Below are 19,135 nucleotides of genomic sequence, written 5' to 3' on the forward strand. Positions count from 1 at the left end.
CAACGCGGGAGACAAGGGTTCAATCCCTGAGTCAGGAAGATCCTCTGGAGAAGGAAATGGCAACCCATTCCAGTATTCTTGCCTGGGAAATCCCATGAACAGAGGAGCCTGGTGGGCTACACTCCATGGGGTTGTGACTAAACAACAAACCAAATTTTAAAACACTGATAAATCTAGTACTAGTAATGACCTGCTTCAGTATTATCTGACCATTTATGAAAAATGTACCACTTTAATATATTACTTTTTCTTTTTTTTAAAAATATATTACTTTTTTTAAGCCAAAGATTTTGTCATAAGCACCTACTCTTTTTAAGCAAACATAAACTCCCTTTTCAGCATATGAACTTCTGAATTTATTTTTTTCACTTTTATTGAAGTATGGTTGATATACCATATTATATGTTACAGGTGTACGATATAGTGATTTTTAAAGGTTATATACTCCAGTTACAGTTACCATAAAATATTGGCTATACTCCTTGTGTTGTACAATATGTTTTTGGGTTTATTTTATACATAATAGTTTGTACCTCTTTTGAGTGTTTGAATTTAGGTTAGATAAGACAGCACAATAAAATGCTAGGGCACAATAAAATGATGCAGGACACAATAAAATGGTCTGGAACACAATGAAATGGCTTGGCCAATATACCACAGAATATACTGCTCTAAAACACAGTTATAAATCAAGAAGTATCTTCACAGACTTGAAAACAGAAATGTGTGAACAAACTTTAGAAAAGCAATTTTGGAGAAAAGTATGTTCAAATAAGGTATTTTATTAGGATAATATAAAGTGAAAAGTGTTAGTCACTAATTCATGTCCGACTCCTTGTGACCCCACGGTCCATAGCCTGCCAGGCTCCTCTGTCCATAGAATTTTCCTGGCAACAGTACTGTAGTTGCCATTTCCTTCTCCAGGGAATTGAACCCACTTCTCCAGCATTGGCAGGTGGATTCTTTACCACTGAGCCACCAGGGATAATATGGGCTAGTGATAAAAACACAGATTCTGGAACCAGTCTGCCTGGATTTTCATCCTGCTTTTCATTCCCTGGTGTTTTAAAGTTGGGCAGGTGTCTTAACTCAGGCCGCCTTAACAAACTACCATAAATTGGGTAGCTTAAACAACAGGAATGTATTTTCTCAGTATCTCAGAAATGTATTTCTACAGTTCTGGAGGCTGGAAACTCTAAGACATCAGCATCAGTGTCTGGTGAGGGCTTTCACTGGGTTGCAGATGACTACAGATACCGTATCCTCACATGGCCTTTTCTCAGTGCATATAGGAGTGCCAGGGTAGGAGGACACACACACACACACACACACACACACACACACACACACACACACACACGAGTGGGAGAGAGAGATGTCCTTCCCTTCTTAAAAGTTCATCATTTCCATAGGATAGAACGTATAAATTAATTTGGGGGGAACAAAATTTAGTCCATAGCAATACTTAGCCTCTTGTGTCTATGTTTCCTCAGCTTAAAAAAAAAAAAGAGTTAATGATAACAGAGAAGGGTTTTGTGAGGATTAAATGAGCTAATACATGTAAAGCTCTTAGAAGAGAATTTGGCACATAGTGTTATACAAGGTTTATCATGGTTACTGACCATGTTTCAGCAGGCTTCTAATAGGGAATTCTATCTCCTCAAAAAAAAGATCAAAATGTATATAAATTAGCATTACCTAGGATTTCTCAACCCCAGTGCTATGGGGCCCCATAATCCTTTGTTGTAAGGGACTGTTCTGTGCTCTGTTGAGTGTTTAGCAGCATCCCTGGCTTCTACCCACTAGATCCCAGTAGCACCACTGATCCTAGCAGTGACAGCTGCAGATGTCTCTAGACATTGCCAAATGTCCCACTGCTATAAATCTATCAAGGACACAGAAGCAGGTACTTGAGTTTACAGTTATAAATATATATGACCAGGAATAGGATTGCGGGATCACACGACAACTATATGGGGCTTCCCATGTGGCGCAAGTGGTAAAAACCTGCCTGCCAGTGAAGGAGATGTGAGAGATGGGGGTTTGACCCCTGGGCCAGGAAGATCCTCTGGAGGAGGGCATGGCAACCCACTCCAGTGTTCTTGCCTGGAGAATCCCATGGACAGAGGAGCCTGGTGGGCTACAGCCCTTCGGTTGCGAAGAGTCAGAGATGACTGAAGCAATTTGGCAGCATTAAAAAAAAAAAAAAAAAAAATATATATATATATATATATACACACACACATATATAATGGACTATTGCCGAACAATAAAAAGAATGAAATCATGCCATCTACAGCAATATGGATGGACCTAGAGATTATCATGTTAAGTGAAGTCAATCAGAAAGAAAAAAGCAAATACTATACAATATTACTTATATGTATTAATAGAATCTAAAATACAACACAAAAGAATGTATCTATGAAACAGAAACCAACTCACATAGAAAACAGGCTTGTGCTTCCAAGGGTAGGTGGGTGGGGAAGGAATGGAGTGGGAGTTTAGCATTGGCAGATACATACTATTATATACAGAATGGATAAACAACAAGGCCCTACTGTATAGCACAGTAAAATACATATGATTTATGTGAGAAACCATAAGGGAAAAGTATATAGGCATGTCATCTTAGTCGCTCAGTCGTGTCCAACTCTTTGCTACCCCATGAACTGTAGCCTGCCATGCTCCTCTGTCCATGGAATTTTCCAGGCAAGAATACTGGAGTGGGTTGCCATTTCCTTCTCCCAGGGCTTTTCCTGACCCAGGGATCGAACCCAGGTCTCCTGCACTGTAAGCAGACTCTTTACCGTCTGAGCCACCAGGGCCTTATGTGTGAGTATATATATATATATATATATATATGTGACTGAATCACTTTGCTATAATAGTAGAAATCATCACAACACAGTAAATCAGCTATACTTCAAAAAGTAAATAAATGTTTAATTCTTTCTTATTTTGCCAAGGATAATATTTAATTAGTAAAATAAGGCTCATGTTCAACATTCTAGTTTCCAGAGATAATCTTTTAAAGGGAAGGTAGAAGGACACTTAAAACAGAATTTAATATACCTAAGGCTCCCATGGAAAGACCTAATGGAAAGACCCATTCTGATGGAAAGACCTTATAAAATGGATGGTCTATACCAACACTGTCTAATAGAACTTTCTCGCATGAGGGAAATGTTCTGTTTGTGATATCCAGTAATGGAAGCCATCATCCACATGCGACTGCTGGGTGCTTGAAATGTGGCTGGTATAACTAAAGGACTGAAAGTTTTACTTTAATTAATTTAAATTTATTGGCTAGTAGGTACACTATTTTTTTTACAGTCTTTTATTTTTAATTGGGGGATCATTACTTTACAATATTGTGATGGCTTTCTGCCACGCATCAACACGAATCAGCCATAGGTATATATATGTCCCCTCCCTCCTGAGCCTCCCGCCCACCTCCCTCCCCATCCCACCTCTCTAGGTTGTCACAGGGCACTGGCTTTGGGCTCCCTTTGTCATACAGCAAATTCCCACAGGCTATCTATCTACTTTACATATGGTAATATGTATGTTTCAATGCTACTCTCTCAATCATCCCACCTTCTTTCTCCCCAGCTGTGTCCAAGTCTGTTCTTTGCATCTCCACTGCTGCCCTGTGGATAAGTTCATCAGTACCATCTTTCTTGATTCCATAGATATGCATTAATATACAATATTTGTCTTTCTTTCTGACTTAACTTCACGTTGTATAATAGGCTCTAGGTTCCTCCACCTCATTAGAACCAACTCAAACGCATTCCTTTTCATAGCTGAATAATATTCTATTGTATATATGTGCCACAACTTCCCTATCCATTCATCTGTCAATGGACATCTAGGCTGCTTCCATGTCTTAGCTATTGTAAATAATGCTGCAGTGGACATGTGTCTTATTCAATTATGAAAAAGACACAACTGGTTATAAAGCAAGGTTATAAGGCCAGTAGTGGGATTGCGGCATCATATGCTTGTTTTATTCCTAGTTTTTTAAGGACTAGCTATACTGTTCTCCATTGTGACTGTATCAATTTGCATTCCCACCAACAGTGCAAAAGGGTTCTCTTTTCTCCACGCCCTCTCCAGCATTGATTGTCTGTGGACTTTTTGATGATGGCCATTCTGACAGGTGTGAGATAATACCTCATTGTAGTTTTGATTTGTATTTCTCTAATAATGAGCAATGCTGAGCATCGTTTCATGTTTATTGGCCATCTGTATGTCTTCGGAGAAATGTCTGTTTAGGTCTTCTGCCCACTTTTTGATTGGGTTGTTTGTTTTTCTGGTATTGAACTTCATGAGCTGCTTGTATATTCTGGAGATTACTTGTCAATTGTTTCATTTGCTATTATTTTCTCCCATTCTGAGGTTTGCCTTTTCACCTTGCTTATAGTTTCTTTGCTGTGCAAAAGCTTTGTAAGTATAATTGGGTCCCATTTGTTTATTTATTTTTTATTCCCATTACACTAGGAGGTGTATTGCTGTGGTTTATGTCACAGTGTTTTGCCTATGTTGTCCCTGAAGAGTTTTATAGTTTCTGGTCCTACATTTAGGTCATTAATCCATCTTGAATTTATTTTTGTGTATAGTGTTAGGAAGTGTTCTAATTTCATTCTTTCATATGTAGCTGCCGAGTTTTCCCAGCACCACTTATTGAAGAGACTGTCTTTTCTGCATTCTATATTTTTGCCTCCTTGTCAAAAATAAGGTGACCATAGGTGCGTGGATTTATCTCTGGAATTTCTATCTTGTTCCATATTTCTATTTTTGTGCCAGTATCATACTGTCTTGATCACTGTAGTAACGACACTACTAAACCACACAGATCTATACCCTTAAAGAAAGAAATGATTTCACTTGTTTTATTCCTTAAGGGAGTCTGATTTGTCCATGGGCAGGCCCTCCTTCTCCCCTTACCTTACATAGAAGAATACTACCAGGCAAATATGAGGGTGTGTGGAGTGTTGATAGAACCAAAGGCGATGTCTTTTGGGAGTTTTTTTTTTTTTTTTTTTTTGGTGACTGAAAACTATAGACTGCTTCATGTATTGGCATGTCATTCTTGCTCAGGGGCCATACTAATCTTCTCTGTATCATTTTTTGGAGCTTTCTGTAACTTTTTGTGTTTTTTTGAGAATACTTTTGACCTGGTTCGTTGAATCCTGGATGTAGGAGCCGCAGATATGCATAGCTGACTGTACTGTATATGTTGCGAGAGAATGTGTCCTGTCCCTTCTAATTCCTAGAGCACTGAGTGTCTCTTAGAAGGTACATTACATTCTACTCCACAGTGCTGTTGTAAATCTAACATTCCCCAACAGACGTGCCACCTCTGAAGAGAGAAAACTTATTTGCATTTAAATTTCTTCTATTGGAATGGCAAGCAATAAATAATAAAATTTTATTATAAATATGTAATGTTATTCCCAAGTGGCACAGTGGTAAAGAATCTGCCTGTCAATGCAGGAGATGCAAGAGGCTGGGTCGGGAAGATCCCCTGGAGGAGGAAATGGCAACCCATTCCAGTATTCTTGCCTGGAAAATTACATGGACAGAGGAGCCTGGCGGGCTACAGTCCATGGGGTCGAAAACAGTTGGACATGACTGAGTATGCACACACATTGACACTGTTATATATAACTTTTTATAAAAGTAGAGAAATTGCAGAGTAGGGGTTAGTATTGTAGGGTTTAATGTACAATAAATGTCTAAGAATTGCTATTATAACAACCACACAAAGCTTGTTTTATGCTATGTATTATTTGGATTTATAAAGTCACATCCCTGGTGGTCTGGCAAGAATTATGATTATTCTATTACACTAAAATTTTGGTATAAAGAATTTAGTTATATTTTCTTTGTAAGTCCCAATAAGTTAAGACAGTAGGCATCTTCTTACAGGCTAGGATAAAATTCAACTGGCATGAAACATTTCATCTGTGCTAAAATAGTTCCAATTTTTTTTTCTTGGCCGAGGTGAGTAAGTAGCATATGGGATCTTAGCTCCCCAACCAGGGATGACACTCGGGCCCCTCAGATTGGAAGCTCGGAGTCTTAACACTGGACAACCAGGGAAGTCCCAGTTATAAAACTTTTACCCAAGATTGTCATCTGGTTAGTTTTTCCTAATTCTCCTCCCTGCCCCTCTGCTACACACATCCTATTTTGAGAATCTTTCTGGGAGATCCCATTGTTACTGATGAAATGTGCTTTTCAGATGTATTGAGGTGGTTAAAAAATAAAAGGTTGAAAACCATCCTTCTAAAAACCCACGTTGACAGTTCTTTACACATTGTCTGTATCAGTTCAGTTGCCCAGTCGTGTCCGACTCTTTGCAACCCCATGAATCGCAGCACGCCAGGCCTCCCTGTCCATCACCATCTCCCGGAGTTCACTCAGACTCACGTCCATCGAGTCGGTGATGCCATCCAGCCATCTCATCCTCTGTCGTCCCCTTCTCCTCCTGCCCCCAATCCCTCCCAGCATCAGTCTTCTCCAATGAGTCAACTCTTTGCATGAGGTGGCCAAAGTACTGGAGTTTCAGCTTTAGCATCATTCCTTTCAAAGAAATCCCGGGGCTGATCTCCTTCAGAATGGACTGGTTGGATCTCCTTGCAGTCCAAGGGACTCTCAAGAGTCTTCTCCAACACCACAGTTCAAAAGCATCACTTCTTCAGCACTCAGCTTTCTTTATAGTCCAACTCTCACATCCATACATGACCACTGGATAGACCATAGCCTTGACTAGACGGACCTTTGTTGGCAAAGTAATGACTCTGCTTTTCAATATGCTATCTAGGTTGGTGATAACATGCACAAATTCATTTAATCTTCATAGCAGCTCTACGAGGTAGATAATATTGTTATTCCATTTTAGGTGAGGAAATAGGCACAAAGAAGTTAAGGACTTTGTGCAATATCACACAGATGCAGCTGTGATTCCAAGCCAGGCTGAGTGGCTGAGTGGTTTCAAAACAGGCAGTCTTACTACTATGCTGCATGGCAGCTACAGCCACTGAGGAAAGCTTGTTTCCAGCCAACCTAGGAAAAGCAGCTTGAGTTCCAACCACTGACTCAGGTTTATCAAATGCATGGGCAAGAGAATGTATCAGATTGATCATAAAGCTTATTCCTAGAAAATCTAGGAAGATAAAAACTGAGAGCAATCAAAAAAGATAGATTTTTCTAAATGTGTGGATACGCCCCAAATCAAGTGGTTGAAAAATCTACTGCTTGAGGACAGAGAACACATTTGTGGTTGCCAAGGGGGAGGTGTGGGGAGGGAGGGATGAACTGGGAGTTTGGGATTAGCAGATGCAAACTATGAAACATAGAATAGATAAACAACAAGGTCCTATGTATCACAGGGAACTTTATATGGGCTTCCCTGGTGGCTCAGAGGTAAAGAATCTGCCTGCAACGCAGGAAACCTGAGTTTGATCCCTACTACTACTACCACTAAGTCACTTCAGTCGTGTCCGACTCTGTGCGGCCCGATAGACGGCAGCCCGCCAGGTTCCGCCATCCCTGGGATTCTCCAGGCAAGAACACTGGAGTGGGCTGCCATTTCCTTCTCCAATGCATGAAAATGAAAAGTGAAAGTGAAGTCGCTCAGTCGTGTCCGACTCTTAGCAACCCCATGGACTGCAGCCTACCAGGCTCCTCCGTCTATGGGATTTTTCAGGCAAGAGTACTGAAGTGGGTTGCCATTGCCTTAGGTTGGGAATAACCCCTGGAGATGGGAATGGCAACCCACCCCATTATTTTTGCCTGGAGAATTCCAAGGACAGTGGTGCCTGGTGGGCTACAATCCATGGGGTTGCAAAGAGTCTGACATAACTGAGTGACTACTACTTTCATACACAAAACTGAATCACTTTGCTGTACAGCAGAAATGAACACAACATTGTAATTCAACTGTACTTCAATAAAAAATTTTAAATGTACTGCTGTATTCATATCTGCAAGGTCTGATGAAATATTTCTACTAAGATGGGAAACCTAAAATTAAAGAGAGCTCAACATTTACAAAACTTTTTCTTAATATAAAATCTAGAAATCTTGTTGATGTGAATGATTAGAAAAAAATGTAACAGGCGAGTCATGAAGGTCTCATTACCATCCTCCACAAAAGCTCACAGAACTACAAGAAATGTTTATAACAAGTTTTCCTCACAATACTGTACTTTCAGAACAGTTAGGAATGTTTTACCCCATAACTAAAAGCACATTATATTTTAAAGTTCCACTTCTGTTAAAGCATCTTCCAGAAATCACTAAAATGAAGTAACAGTAGCACTTACCATGCACTAGAAGCTGTTTTTGGTTTTACGTTTGTATTAACACATTTGGTCTTCAGTCCTCCAAACGATCTGGTAAGGGAGGTATTGTTATTGTCATCTACATTATACATGAACAAACTTAGGTAAAGAGAGAAGTAACTTGTTCAAGGTCACACAAGAAAATGTTGGCAATGGGATGCAAATCCAGGTATTCTGGCACTAGAGTTTCAGCTCTCAGGCTTTAAACTCAATATCAAAATGTAGAGAAAATACTTTTTCTGCAAGACGTATTTTGTTGAACAAAACCTGACCATGGTAGAAATGGAATGACGTAAAGATGGCTAAAAAGGAACCATTATGTAAGCAGTTCTCATGTATTTTGTTACACCATTCAAACATCCAATATAGAAATAACTTACATTTATTTGTATTTAATTCTAATTTTCCTTACATCCAAATCAGAAAAATTTTTTTAAATAAGGACTCACTAGAGTAAACATGGAATTTTTCTTTCTTTTCAGAGCATCACTCAAAGATAGCCCTTGGCAATATTCTAAAAAAGCAACAAAGCATTGTTTTAATATTTCCTTTCTTATCAGATGTCTACTAAACTTCTAAAGGAACACTTAAAACACTTTTTTCTGATCCTAAAAGCTTTCTATATTAGCTTCATTTAAATAAAATAAATTAAGGCTTATTCTTTAAGCCTAACGTGAATATTCACCATCACATATATCCAAGGTATCGCACACTAACTTAATACTGGTTCACACCTTTAGAGAAGAGGGCATGGATCAGTAAGATCTGGCTCTATGGACTATTTAGAATAGCAGCTATTCAAGATTCTGAACCCTATATATTTAAAACAATATATTTTCTGTGTCCTATTAGCATGTTTCTCCAAAATAGTGGCAGCAAAGTATACACTGCAATTGCCGGTACAAGCACTGAAACCAGTGTCCCCCCAAACAGCCAATGCTACCTCTAAAGGGGATGTTTTGGAAATGTTTTCTTTGGATAGCACCACTGGTGTTTGGTGAGTGGAGGCTAGGGAAGTGTGATATCTTGTAATGTATAGTCTCACAGGAAGAAACATAGTTCAACATCCTACATGACTTTCAAATGTCTACTCATGTAGGTGAAAAATCTATGATTATCTGTGGCTAGAACCTGATTTCTTTCTACATGTAAACACAAAGCACAGTTTTACCTAGCTTTAGAATCCATTGAAGTTACCAAATATGCAATTAAAATGTAAATCAAGATTGTACATTTGTTTTGTTCAAACCTTTACTAGCACAATCCATCATTTTGGGAGGAAAACATCTTATCAATGGAAAAGCTCCTCACCTTTCTGGGTCACAGCAGTCTATATTGTTGCTGTCTTCCTGCAGTGATTACACACACACACACACACACACACACACACACACACACATTCATCAGCCTACTTCATTATATCTTCTGGTGTGTCTAAGAATTTACATACTGAAAAAGAAATGAATTATATTTTCACTTCTACTTTATATTACAATTCAATTATTATTATATACATTTTAATTATGTGTGGAGATATTTACGTTAGTTTACTGCAGGAGAGTTAAGAGGACATATTTTATTAAAAAGCAAGTAATGGGCTTGGTAGGAGGATATCTATCTACTTAGATGTCAGCTGTAATACAAGAATACAACTTGCAGAGAGAAAATTAAATAGCCCAAGATCACAGATGTGTTTCCAATACACTAGTGAGGTAAAATTCAACACTGTTTAACCAAATGGAAAGAAAAACCTGTTCAATGCTTAACTTTTGCACTGGAACTCATGTCACAGTGTGTCCTTTCTGATGAAACAATGTATATTCAACTTTCAGATGGCTATGCAGATGAGCTGATATCACCCCAGATGGGTAGGATCAGGGCTGTATTGTCCCAGTCCCTCCTCCTCTTCTACCCTCAGATGCTGATGTGTAATAGAAACAGAGCTTTGTTAGGAGGTGGGCCTGAGGTTTTGCTGTGTGGAAAATCAACTTATTACCACCATTCTCCAGATTTCATTTACATACTGTGATACAGACTGAAATAACTCAACATTCTTACTATTTCTCTCTTCATTGCAGAGCCAAATATTTGGTTCACATTTTATAGACACCACCTTTTAAGAAGGTCAGAGAAGCTAAAATAGCTTATTGCACAACAACAAACACATTCAATTGGTCCAAACATTTAAAAAGTCCAAACATAGTTGTATACTGTAATTAATTCTTTCAGTAGCTAATTGTGAAAAAAAAAATAAAGCAAAATTTACAAGAAATCTAATTAATACATAGTAGGTAAGTTGAAAGCATACAGAATTCTAATTTTTAATTATTATACTTTTAATATTCTTTTATGTATCCACATTCCTTAGATTCAGAAAGATTCAGACTGGCAAACTCCAAACTACAGAAGTGAATGGTTAAGATTCCAAGATTTTAGTTGTCTAAATGCACAGCAATAGCCTATATTATGAAAAAATTCAAAATGAACTTGTGGTTCCTAAATTGTCCTAAGATATTTCCATTGAATGTGAACTGACTTGATAAAATTTAAGTATTTTCTTACACTTCTGTTTGCAGGTAATAAAGTTATTAATAATTTTATTATTACCAAAGAAAGAGCAAATGAATATTTTTTCAAATTAACCAAAAGCATTCACTTGCCAAATTAGTTTCAGTTGAAAGTTGAGCATAAACTTGCAATAATGACAATTCAAATGAGGTAAACAGAATAAACCATTTATTAAAACATCATGTGGTAAAGTTAACTTCTTGACCCAATGTGACAATGGTAAACATTTTCCCCTTGTTAACATTCCACCTAAAACACAGTTAAATTATAACACAATACAACCAGAAGCTGAAAAGACTTCTGTCCTTTACCACTCACTAGGTGAGTGCAGATCTAGGTTTTCTTGATGAGTCGAGAGAGAGAGGATTATAAAGACACTCGAAATCCCATATACCCAAAAGTTAAATTTTATTTACCCTGTTCCCTGGTCCAAACTTAAAATTATATCAAATAAAAATTTCATTAATTATCCTCCCCCCTGCCAAAAATAAATATTAGGAACACATTAAGGATAAGAACTGGGTTTTAAACTGTACTTTATTTGTTACTATAACATTGTCTTTTTAAAAAATTGATCAACCATAAGCATGCAAAAAATTCTCTTCTGAACAGAACCACTTCAATAACTCCTTGGATATCGGTAAGTCAATTATGAAGGTTGTTCAATTTATAGTCCTCTCCTTTATAGCACTTCTAAGCAGTGTGTGAGACACATACCACAGAGGTAGGAAAGACCATCCTTAATAAGTTATCTTAATTGTAAAGAATTTCTGAAAATAAAACTGAAAAAGGCTAAACCATGCCTTTGATGAGTCCCCACACACCACAGATCCATCTCCTATTCGAAGAATTAGTCCCCTGGAGAGTTCTAGCCGCTGTAGGGCACTTGATAACAAGATCCACCAGGGCTCCGAACAACTGACTGCATGAAGGGCACCTTCGGTTGCTCTCACTTCCCGATTCTCTGGACCACCCAGTCCTGCTGGCAGAGAGGGCAGCGATTGTTCTGTTTCACCCACAAGGACATGCAGCAGTTGTGGAAGGAATGATTACATTCTCCCCAGACCACTGGGGAAAAAAAAAGAATATCTGACATTACATATTTCAATTTAACTTACTGAACTCACAATTCTATTTTGTTATATAATAATTATGGTTTATAATCTTTAGGATGGTTAACTGGCCAAAATAAATTTTTTTAGTCATAAAGAAAAAGAACCTTACATATAGAAATTATACTTTAAAAATGAGGTAAGGGGACTTCCCTGGTGGTCCAGGGGCTAAGACTCTGTGCTCTCAATGTAGGGGGCCCGGGGTTCAATCCCTGGTCAGGGAACTAGCTTCTGCATGCCACAACTAAGACCCGGTATAGCCAAATGAAAAAAGAAAAAAATGAGGTAGGGCACCATGCTTGGAAACCTGACATCACTGTTGGAATCCGAGGATGCTGTGGTGGCTTCCCACTCCTACGTGGCTCCACATGCTGTCAGTCTTTCTCACGTTGGGAGGTTAAAAGACCTGTGTGTGTGTACTAAGTCGGCTCACTTGTATTTGACTCCTTGCTATGGACTGTAGCCTGCCAGGCTCCTCTGTCCATGGGATTCTCCAGGCAAGAATAGTGGAGTGTATTTCCAGGCCCTTATCCAAGGGATCTTTCAGACTCAGGGATGGAACCCACATCTCTTGTGCCTCCTGCACTGGCAGGCAGGTTCTTTACTAGCACCACCAGGGAAGCCCAGAAGACGAGTCTTCCTCAGATCCCAAACCACTCCACTCGTGCATTGACCTTGGAGACCTTTGGGGCCTTTAAGTTAGTTTATTGAAAGATGTCCTCCTGATTTTTAAATTTTCTTTCTTTATTTTTGGTTGTGCTGGGTCTTTGTTGCTGCTTGGGCTTTTTCTCTAATTGTGTCGAGCAAAGGCTACTCTCTCGTCGCAACGCATGGGCTTCTCATTGGCATGGCTTCCCTTGTTACAGAGCACGGGCTCTGGGTGTTCGGGCTTCAGTATCTGCGGTTCCTGGGCTCCAGAGCACGGGCTCAGTAGTTGTGGCACGAGGGCTTAGTTGCTCCACGGCATGTGGGATCCTGCCGGACCAGGGATCGAACACCGTCTTCTGCACTGGCAGGGGGATTTCTTACCACTGAGCCACCAAGGAAGACCCTCCTGAGTTTTATCTACCAAGACAATGAGTTTTAAATGTTTTCAGCTCATAGAAGGCTATCATAAATAGGTGGCATGCTTCTAAAAAACATTATTAGTGGTACCTCTGAACTGTTTTCTGGAAGTGGTGATGATCTGTGTTAAGTCATTCATAGGCAGTGCAGTTCCTCATGTGACAAACAGAATGGAATTTTCAAAGTGGTTGGCTTTGAAAGACAGGGCTATTTCAAGAAAAGAAGGGCCTCTCTATGATCAAAGAAAGCTGGCCTACCCCTCACAATTCTCAATTAAATTAATATTTTTACAACAGCATCAAAGAAAAAATTTAAATCAAGGGAAATCGCCCGTAATACGGAATACAACCTCAGACATAGACTTCATTTGTCCCTTTCTTGACCAACTTAGCTATATAACAATGAAAAAAAAAAAACAAACCTTTCAATGAAAATTGGTTGTAGGGGTTGGAAGCTAGCGGGGCTCATTTTAAGTCTTTCAGAAGAAAGAAACAGGATTTGATTAAAACTACATGAATCATTCAGAAGCTGTATGTAAACCACATACACAAAAGTACAAAGTTAACCTTTCATTCCAGGAAAATCTTTATATACTTTTATATAGCAATCTTAGAAGTGATGACCTCAAGAGCTAGGGCATAAAAATCTGAGTTGCTAACAATATTTAACCTGACAACTTTTTTTTTTCCCCTAAGACAACTATTGTAGTACCACATGTAAATAAAATTTAACAGATTTCTATCTATAAACTACATACAAAGGAATCTGGAGATTTAGAATTGCTTTCACCTTTAGTAGAAAAGTTAAATACTGGATCATAAAAGAGTACTGAAAACTGAAATGCTTTGTTAACAGATAATTCCATTAAGACCCTTTGAGAACCAACACATTTTATATTAATAATGAATCGCTGCTTTACAGTTTATTTTTGTGTATTGATAAAGCCAATCTTAACTGCAAATTCAAACATCCCCACTGAGAGAAAACCTTCAGTTGAAAAAGCAGGAGAACAAAATTACAACATACCAACACAATCCTCTTGTTTGTTTTCAGCTTGACATCTAAGACAGGCATCTAAAAGTAAACAAATAGCAATTCTCATTCTGATGCTCAGAATGCAATTTTTAAAACCCCATACACTTCAAAGTCAAATAAAAGGCCCAAAGGGTTAGAGATGTAGATTAAAAGACTCATACTATTAATTTCTCATCTGAACATAACTGCTTAAAGATGAATAAAGTACAAGGCACTCTACTAATTTACTTATGACCAGGAGCAATTTCACAAGGGTTACTGACCCTCTATTTTCACAAGCGCTGATTAAAAGATGTCCTGACAGTGGATGTAACCACTAGAGAAAAATATGCTATATTCCACTATATTACTCCCTGGGCACATGCACACAGATCAATTTTATGCACAGTTTATTTTCAAGACATCCTTTAAAATAAGGCACAAATATATATTGGTATTTGCTTACATATATATAGAAACTCTAGAAGGATAGTCAAGAAACTAATAATAAAGTTCACCTGGGAGGAGATGGAATGGGAAGGGGTTTTCACTGCACACTTTCTCAAGTTTTTAAGTTGTGACTGTATAACCTACATAAAAATTAAATTAAAAAAAACCCTAAATATTAGGTTCTCTCTCTTCTTTTTTCTTTTTAAGGAAATGCTCCCTTTACAAATAATCTGAGCCCAAAGCATTTACCCAACAACGGTAAAGTATTTTAATAAATTACCTGGGAGTAAACATGAGGAATAGGAACCAAAAGGATATACTAGAACTTTTCAAAATTCAGTCTGTACTATCATTTGCTTGAAGAATGTAATATAGAATATTTTAGGAACCAAAGAAATGGACTCATTCACTAGCTGAAAGCAGTCAAAGTTGGGTGAAAGGAAGTTCAAACTAACAGGAAAAAAAAAATAGATTTTAATGTAAATTAGAGAAAAATTCTATAAAAATAGAAACAGGATAGAGTTGAAGCCTACTTCTTTTCTAACACTGGATTATGCTCAGGCATTTGTTTGCTCCTCTCTGCATGCTCCTACCCTTAAAAAAAACACACCGCCCTGGCCTCTTCAGTGTGGATTAAAAACAACCACTGCCTCCTGAGGCTTTCTTCAATTTCAGTTACTGAGTACCTACCCTGTGCAAAGAGTAATGCCTGGGGGGCCACCAAAATGACCAAGTCTGGGTCCCTGGTCTCACCAGTAAATGGGAAAGTGGATAGGTAAACAGTGAAATATCGCAAGGATCATGATATAAGGGGGAAGACATGCCTCTGGTTCTGTGCAGTCACAGAACTGGAGTTCACGATCCCAACTGTCTCTTTTACAAGTTAGGAAAACAAGGCTCCAGAAGGTTATGTCAAACGTCCAAGTTAACAGATAGCTGTGGAAGGTTACTCTGGCTCTTTATCCCTTGACAGTACAAGCAAACCTCGCCCCCTCTTCCTCACGGGTGCTTGCTAGCGGCTCCTTTCCCAATAAAGTCGGCAGAGTGGAAACCAAGGAAGAGTGTGTTAACCACATTAGAATGGGCTGACTGGCAATTCTTAGATCAAGAAGTTATAACAAATCATTTAGGTGTATGAGATGAATTCAAATATCAAGGACACGGGATTAAGTGGGCTTTTTATAGAATCTAGAAGTCTCTGAATTATGCCTACGGCTTTGATTTAGATTCACTATCAACAACTGACCTGAACAGATAAAAATTCCTAAAGTCTCAGATAAAAGAAAACATTTTCTTTTGATGATGTTCTTAATATCTAAAACAGCGCATTTCTAAGGAGTACAGTAACACCTTTTAGAATGATGCCAGAAAACAAACTTCCTTCTGCTGTCACCTGACCACCAAATGGATTTTAACACCTCATAAACACAATACAGAGGTCTAGCCCAGAATACTTTTCTGAACTCAAAGTACAGCTGTTGTAAATATGAAACATTAATCCACAGTAGCAAATACTTGTTATAATTAGAAAGTTAATGTGAGAAGTGAGTCATTTATAGCCCATACTTTGACTTACCTTAAATATCCCAGTAAAGTTTATTTCTTGCAAACTTTCAACCATTATTTTATATTCTGCATTTCTACCTACTAATTTAAAATTTTTCTTTGCAGAGAAAAATAAGATGCTCTTTTAGGAAAATTATTTTAAACTAAAAAAGAAAAAAAATCCCACAAACTGGAAGTTATGATTCTAGCTTTCAAGAAAGGGTTAGGGCAAGGGGGCTGTATTGCAGGCCCATAAAGTAAGTACCTAAAAACCCGATACACAAAATAAGTGGATCACATCTGAAATCTAGTTCTTTTAAAAAGTAAAAAAAATATCTGAATCCCATAGTTGCAAATTCTCTTTAAAACAAATTCCTACGAATAAAAAACATAAGTGCATACTACAGAGAGAGTAAATTGAGAAATCTCTTGTTTCTGGTAGGTCTAAATTTTCAATGCTCAAGAAGGGAAAGCAACTTTTAAGTTATTTTCTCCAACTGTCTCATTTTTCAGTGCAAGACACAAAGTTTTCAAACTACAGAAGCCTCAGTTTTCTCCAATTACCTTCAAGAAATGACATTTAAGACACTCTTAAATGCTGTAGTTTTAAATGCCTATTTAAAAATATAACATGCATTTAAACAGCAACTTTTTTAAGGTCGTCTAAGATCTTAAAACAGAGACCATATAAAACACAACGAGATGAAGCTGTTCTGAAAGGCTTCACTTGGTCCAATATTTTCATTAAAAATATCATAGAAAGAAGTAACAAGTTTGCAAAAGAGGGCTTTCCAGAAAGGCCAGACTTGAGGGCACTACCCTTCTCCAAGAAATTGCATGCTAGCATGGGGAGTGGCCAGTAAAGAGATGAAGCTTCATGTCTCTGAATAAAAGGGTTTACATTCTTCTAGTTCAAGCCAACCGAGTGCGATCTGACCAATCTTGAATCATCCAGGTTTAAAAGCCAGCAGAACAGTAGCCAATCCAGAAAGGGGACGGCTAGGAACACTCTTCTTCCCTGCGCCTCTCCAGAGCACGACCAGCGGCCGTTTGGGGGGAAAATGACTCCAGAGCATCACTTTGGTGTGTGACCAGAACCATCCGACTGACCCGCTGACTCAGGGCCTTGACCTTGACCTCTGTGTGGTTTGCTTTCGGAAAAGGGTGCGGTCGCTGGCCACACAAACCGAAGTGGTTCCTCCCAGCTCCCGTCAAATCACCTACTTTTATTGTCGTGATCACACCGATCACTACTGGAAATGACCTTGTTTAACTGTCCTGCCTGCTACCCCCCTATTCCCCCAGAATACCCGTCCCCGGCACAGGTCGCCTGCTAAACGACCCCTCGGCCCCTGGCAGCGGCCTCAGCCCTCGGATCAGCGGCAGCTCGGGCGTGGCCCGCGGTCTCCCGGGGCCGGGGCAGGGCGATCCCGCCCCTACTCCTCCCGGAACGGTCTCTCCAAGGCTTGGTCCTTCCCCCCACGCCCGAAGCCGGGCCTGCGGAGGCCGCAGCACAGCCGGGGCCTCGCCTGCTGCGCTTACCCATCACCTGGACCCTGCAGATGGCGCACGTATCGCACTCCACGTCCCAGCTCCACATGGCCACCGCGTTCCACTTCTTGAGAGAGAACATTTTGTCGCCGCCCGACTTGGATCCTGCGCTCCCCGAGTGAGAAGACAGGGCACAGGGTTCCTCACCGTCTTCCACGTCGGCCATAGCGGCGGCGCGAGGCCGGCGACTGAGACGTTGGGTCGTGGGAGGCGGGCGGCTATGGCGGCTCCGTGGGGCCGTCCGACGGGCCACAGCGCCGCCCGCAGGCCACGGGCCGCCGCGGGGGTCTAGGACCGGGGGGCGCCCGTGATTGGCTGGCGCGGCCCAGTGACGTCACCGTACGCCGGCACCAGCGGCTTCCCGGTGTCCTAGTTCCCGGTACTCCCGTCCCCAGCGCCCGGCCAGCTCAATGGGGTGAGGGACCCCGGGCCGACCCTGCGCGGGGGAGACACGTGTCCTGCTTTATGTCTTCATGACACCGCTTTTAGAAGTTGTCTTGTTGATATATTCGTCCTTCTTAAATGTAAACGCCCTGGGGGGAGCGGGGACTATTTCTTTTTTCTTTTTGGGTGGGGGGACTATTTCTTGATCATCTGCTTCGTTAAGAAATGCTGTCTCGGGAGGGACAGTTATATGTTGAGTGAATGAATGACGAGCTAGGAATCTGGTTCAACAGTTCTCAAATATTTTGGTCTCGGGACACCTTTACACTTAAAAATTACTTAAGGACATTTAAGAACTTTTGTTTGTGTAGGATGGATGTGTACATATACACGCTTATACATATGTATTTCCTTTTTAAGAAAACGGGGGAAATGTGAATATATTAATTCACTTCAAAACAGTAAGAAATCCATTACAAGTTATCCTTAGAATACCAATATTGTACACTCACAAGAGAGAATGAAGAGAAATAGCTATGAGTGCTGTGCTGTGCTTAGTCGCTCAGTCGTGTCCGACTGTGCAGATCCCATGGACTGTATGTAGTCCGCCAGGCTTCTCTGGCCATAGGATTTTCCAGGCAAGAATACTGGAGTGGGTAGCCATTCCCTTCCCCAGGGGATCTTCCCAACCCAGGAATTCAACCGGGGTCTCCTGCATTACAGGCGGATTGTTTACCAGCTGAGCTACCTGGGAAGCTCAGAGCTATGAATACTGTTATGTAAATATGTAAATAGTTTTGACCTTGTTGGTCCCCTGAAAGAATTCCAGGAACCCTGGAGACCACACTCTAAGAAACTTAAATCTAGTTTAACTTTTTATGTGTAGGAATACTGAAGTCCCCAAAAGTAACTTATGGTAATTCTGCTATATTTATAAAAGTAATTTATAGTAATTCAGAAAAGTAATTCTGCCATTCTGAGAAGGTGACAGTGGAAACTAAGGTTCTTCTGTTACTAGCCCAGGGTCATGTTATGTTTTCCCAAGCAAAGCAGATAACATCTTCTTTTAAAAGATACCGAAGCTGAGGC

General features: G+C 39.7%; 1 protein-coding gene and 1 pseudogene across 4 annotated transcripts; both read right to left on the reverse strand.

The window, feature by feature from the left end:
* Positions 1-5,061: 5,061 nt before the first annotated feature.
* Positions 5,062-5,137, reverse strand: LOC138093651 (U6 spliceosomal RNA; annotated as a pseudogene).
* A 5,983-nt stretch (positions 5,138-11,120) lies between these two features.
* Positions 11,121-17,876, reverse strand: RNF7 (ring finger protein 7). Of its 4 annotated transcripts, none has more exons than XM_068977622.1 (3): positions 17,661-17,876; positions 14,129-14,176; positions 11,121-11,993 (listed from the first exon to the last, which is right to left on the reverse strand). In XM_068977622.1, exons 1-3 carry the CDS (start codon positions 17,826-17,828, stop codon positions 11,937-11,939), a joined length of 273 nt encoding a protein of 90 aa, XP_068833723.1. In that variant the 5' UTR covers positions 17,829-17,876; the 3' UTR covers positions 11,121-11,936. The 4 variants fall into 4 exon arrangements, with proteins under 4 accessions (XP_068833723.1, XP_068833694.1, XP_068833714.1 ...); XM_068977593.1 differs by having other exon boundaries at positions 17,654-17,876; XM_068977602.1 differs by lacking the exon at positions 11,121-11,993 and adding an exon at positions 12,887-13,102 and having other exon boundaries at positions 17,654-17,876.
* Between the last annotated feature and the right edge of the window lie 1,259 nt (positions 17,877-19,135).

Source organism: Capricornis sumatraensis, chromosome 1 (genome assembly GCF_032405125.1).
Source record: "Capricornis sumatraensis isolate serow.1 chromosome 1, serow.2, whole genome shotgun sequence".
Classification (NCBI taxonomy): domain Eukaryota; kingdom Metazoa; phylum Chordata; class Mammalia; order Artiodactyla; family Bovidae; genus Capricornis; species Capricornis sumatraensis.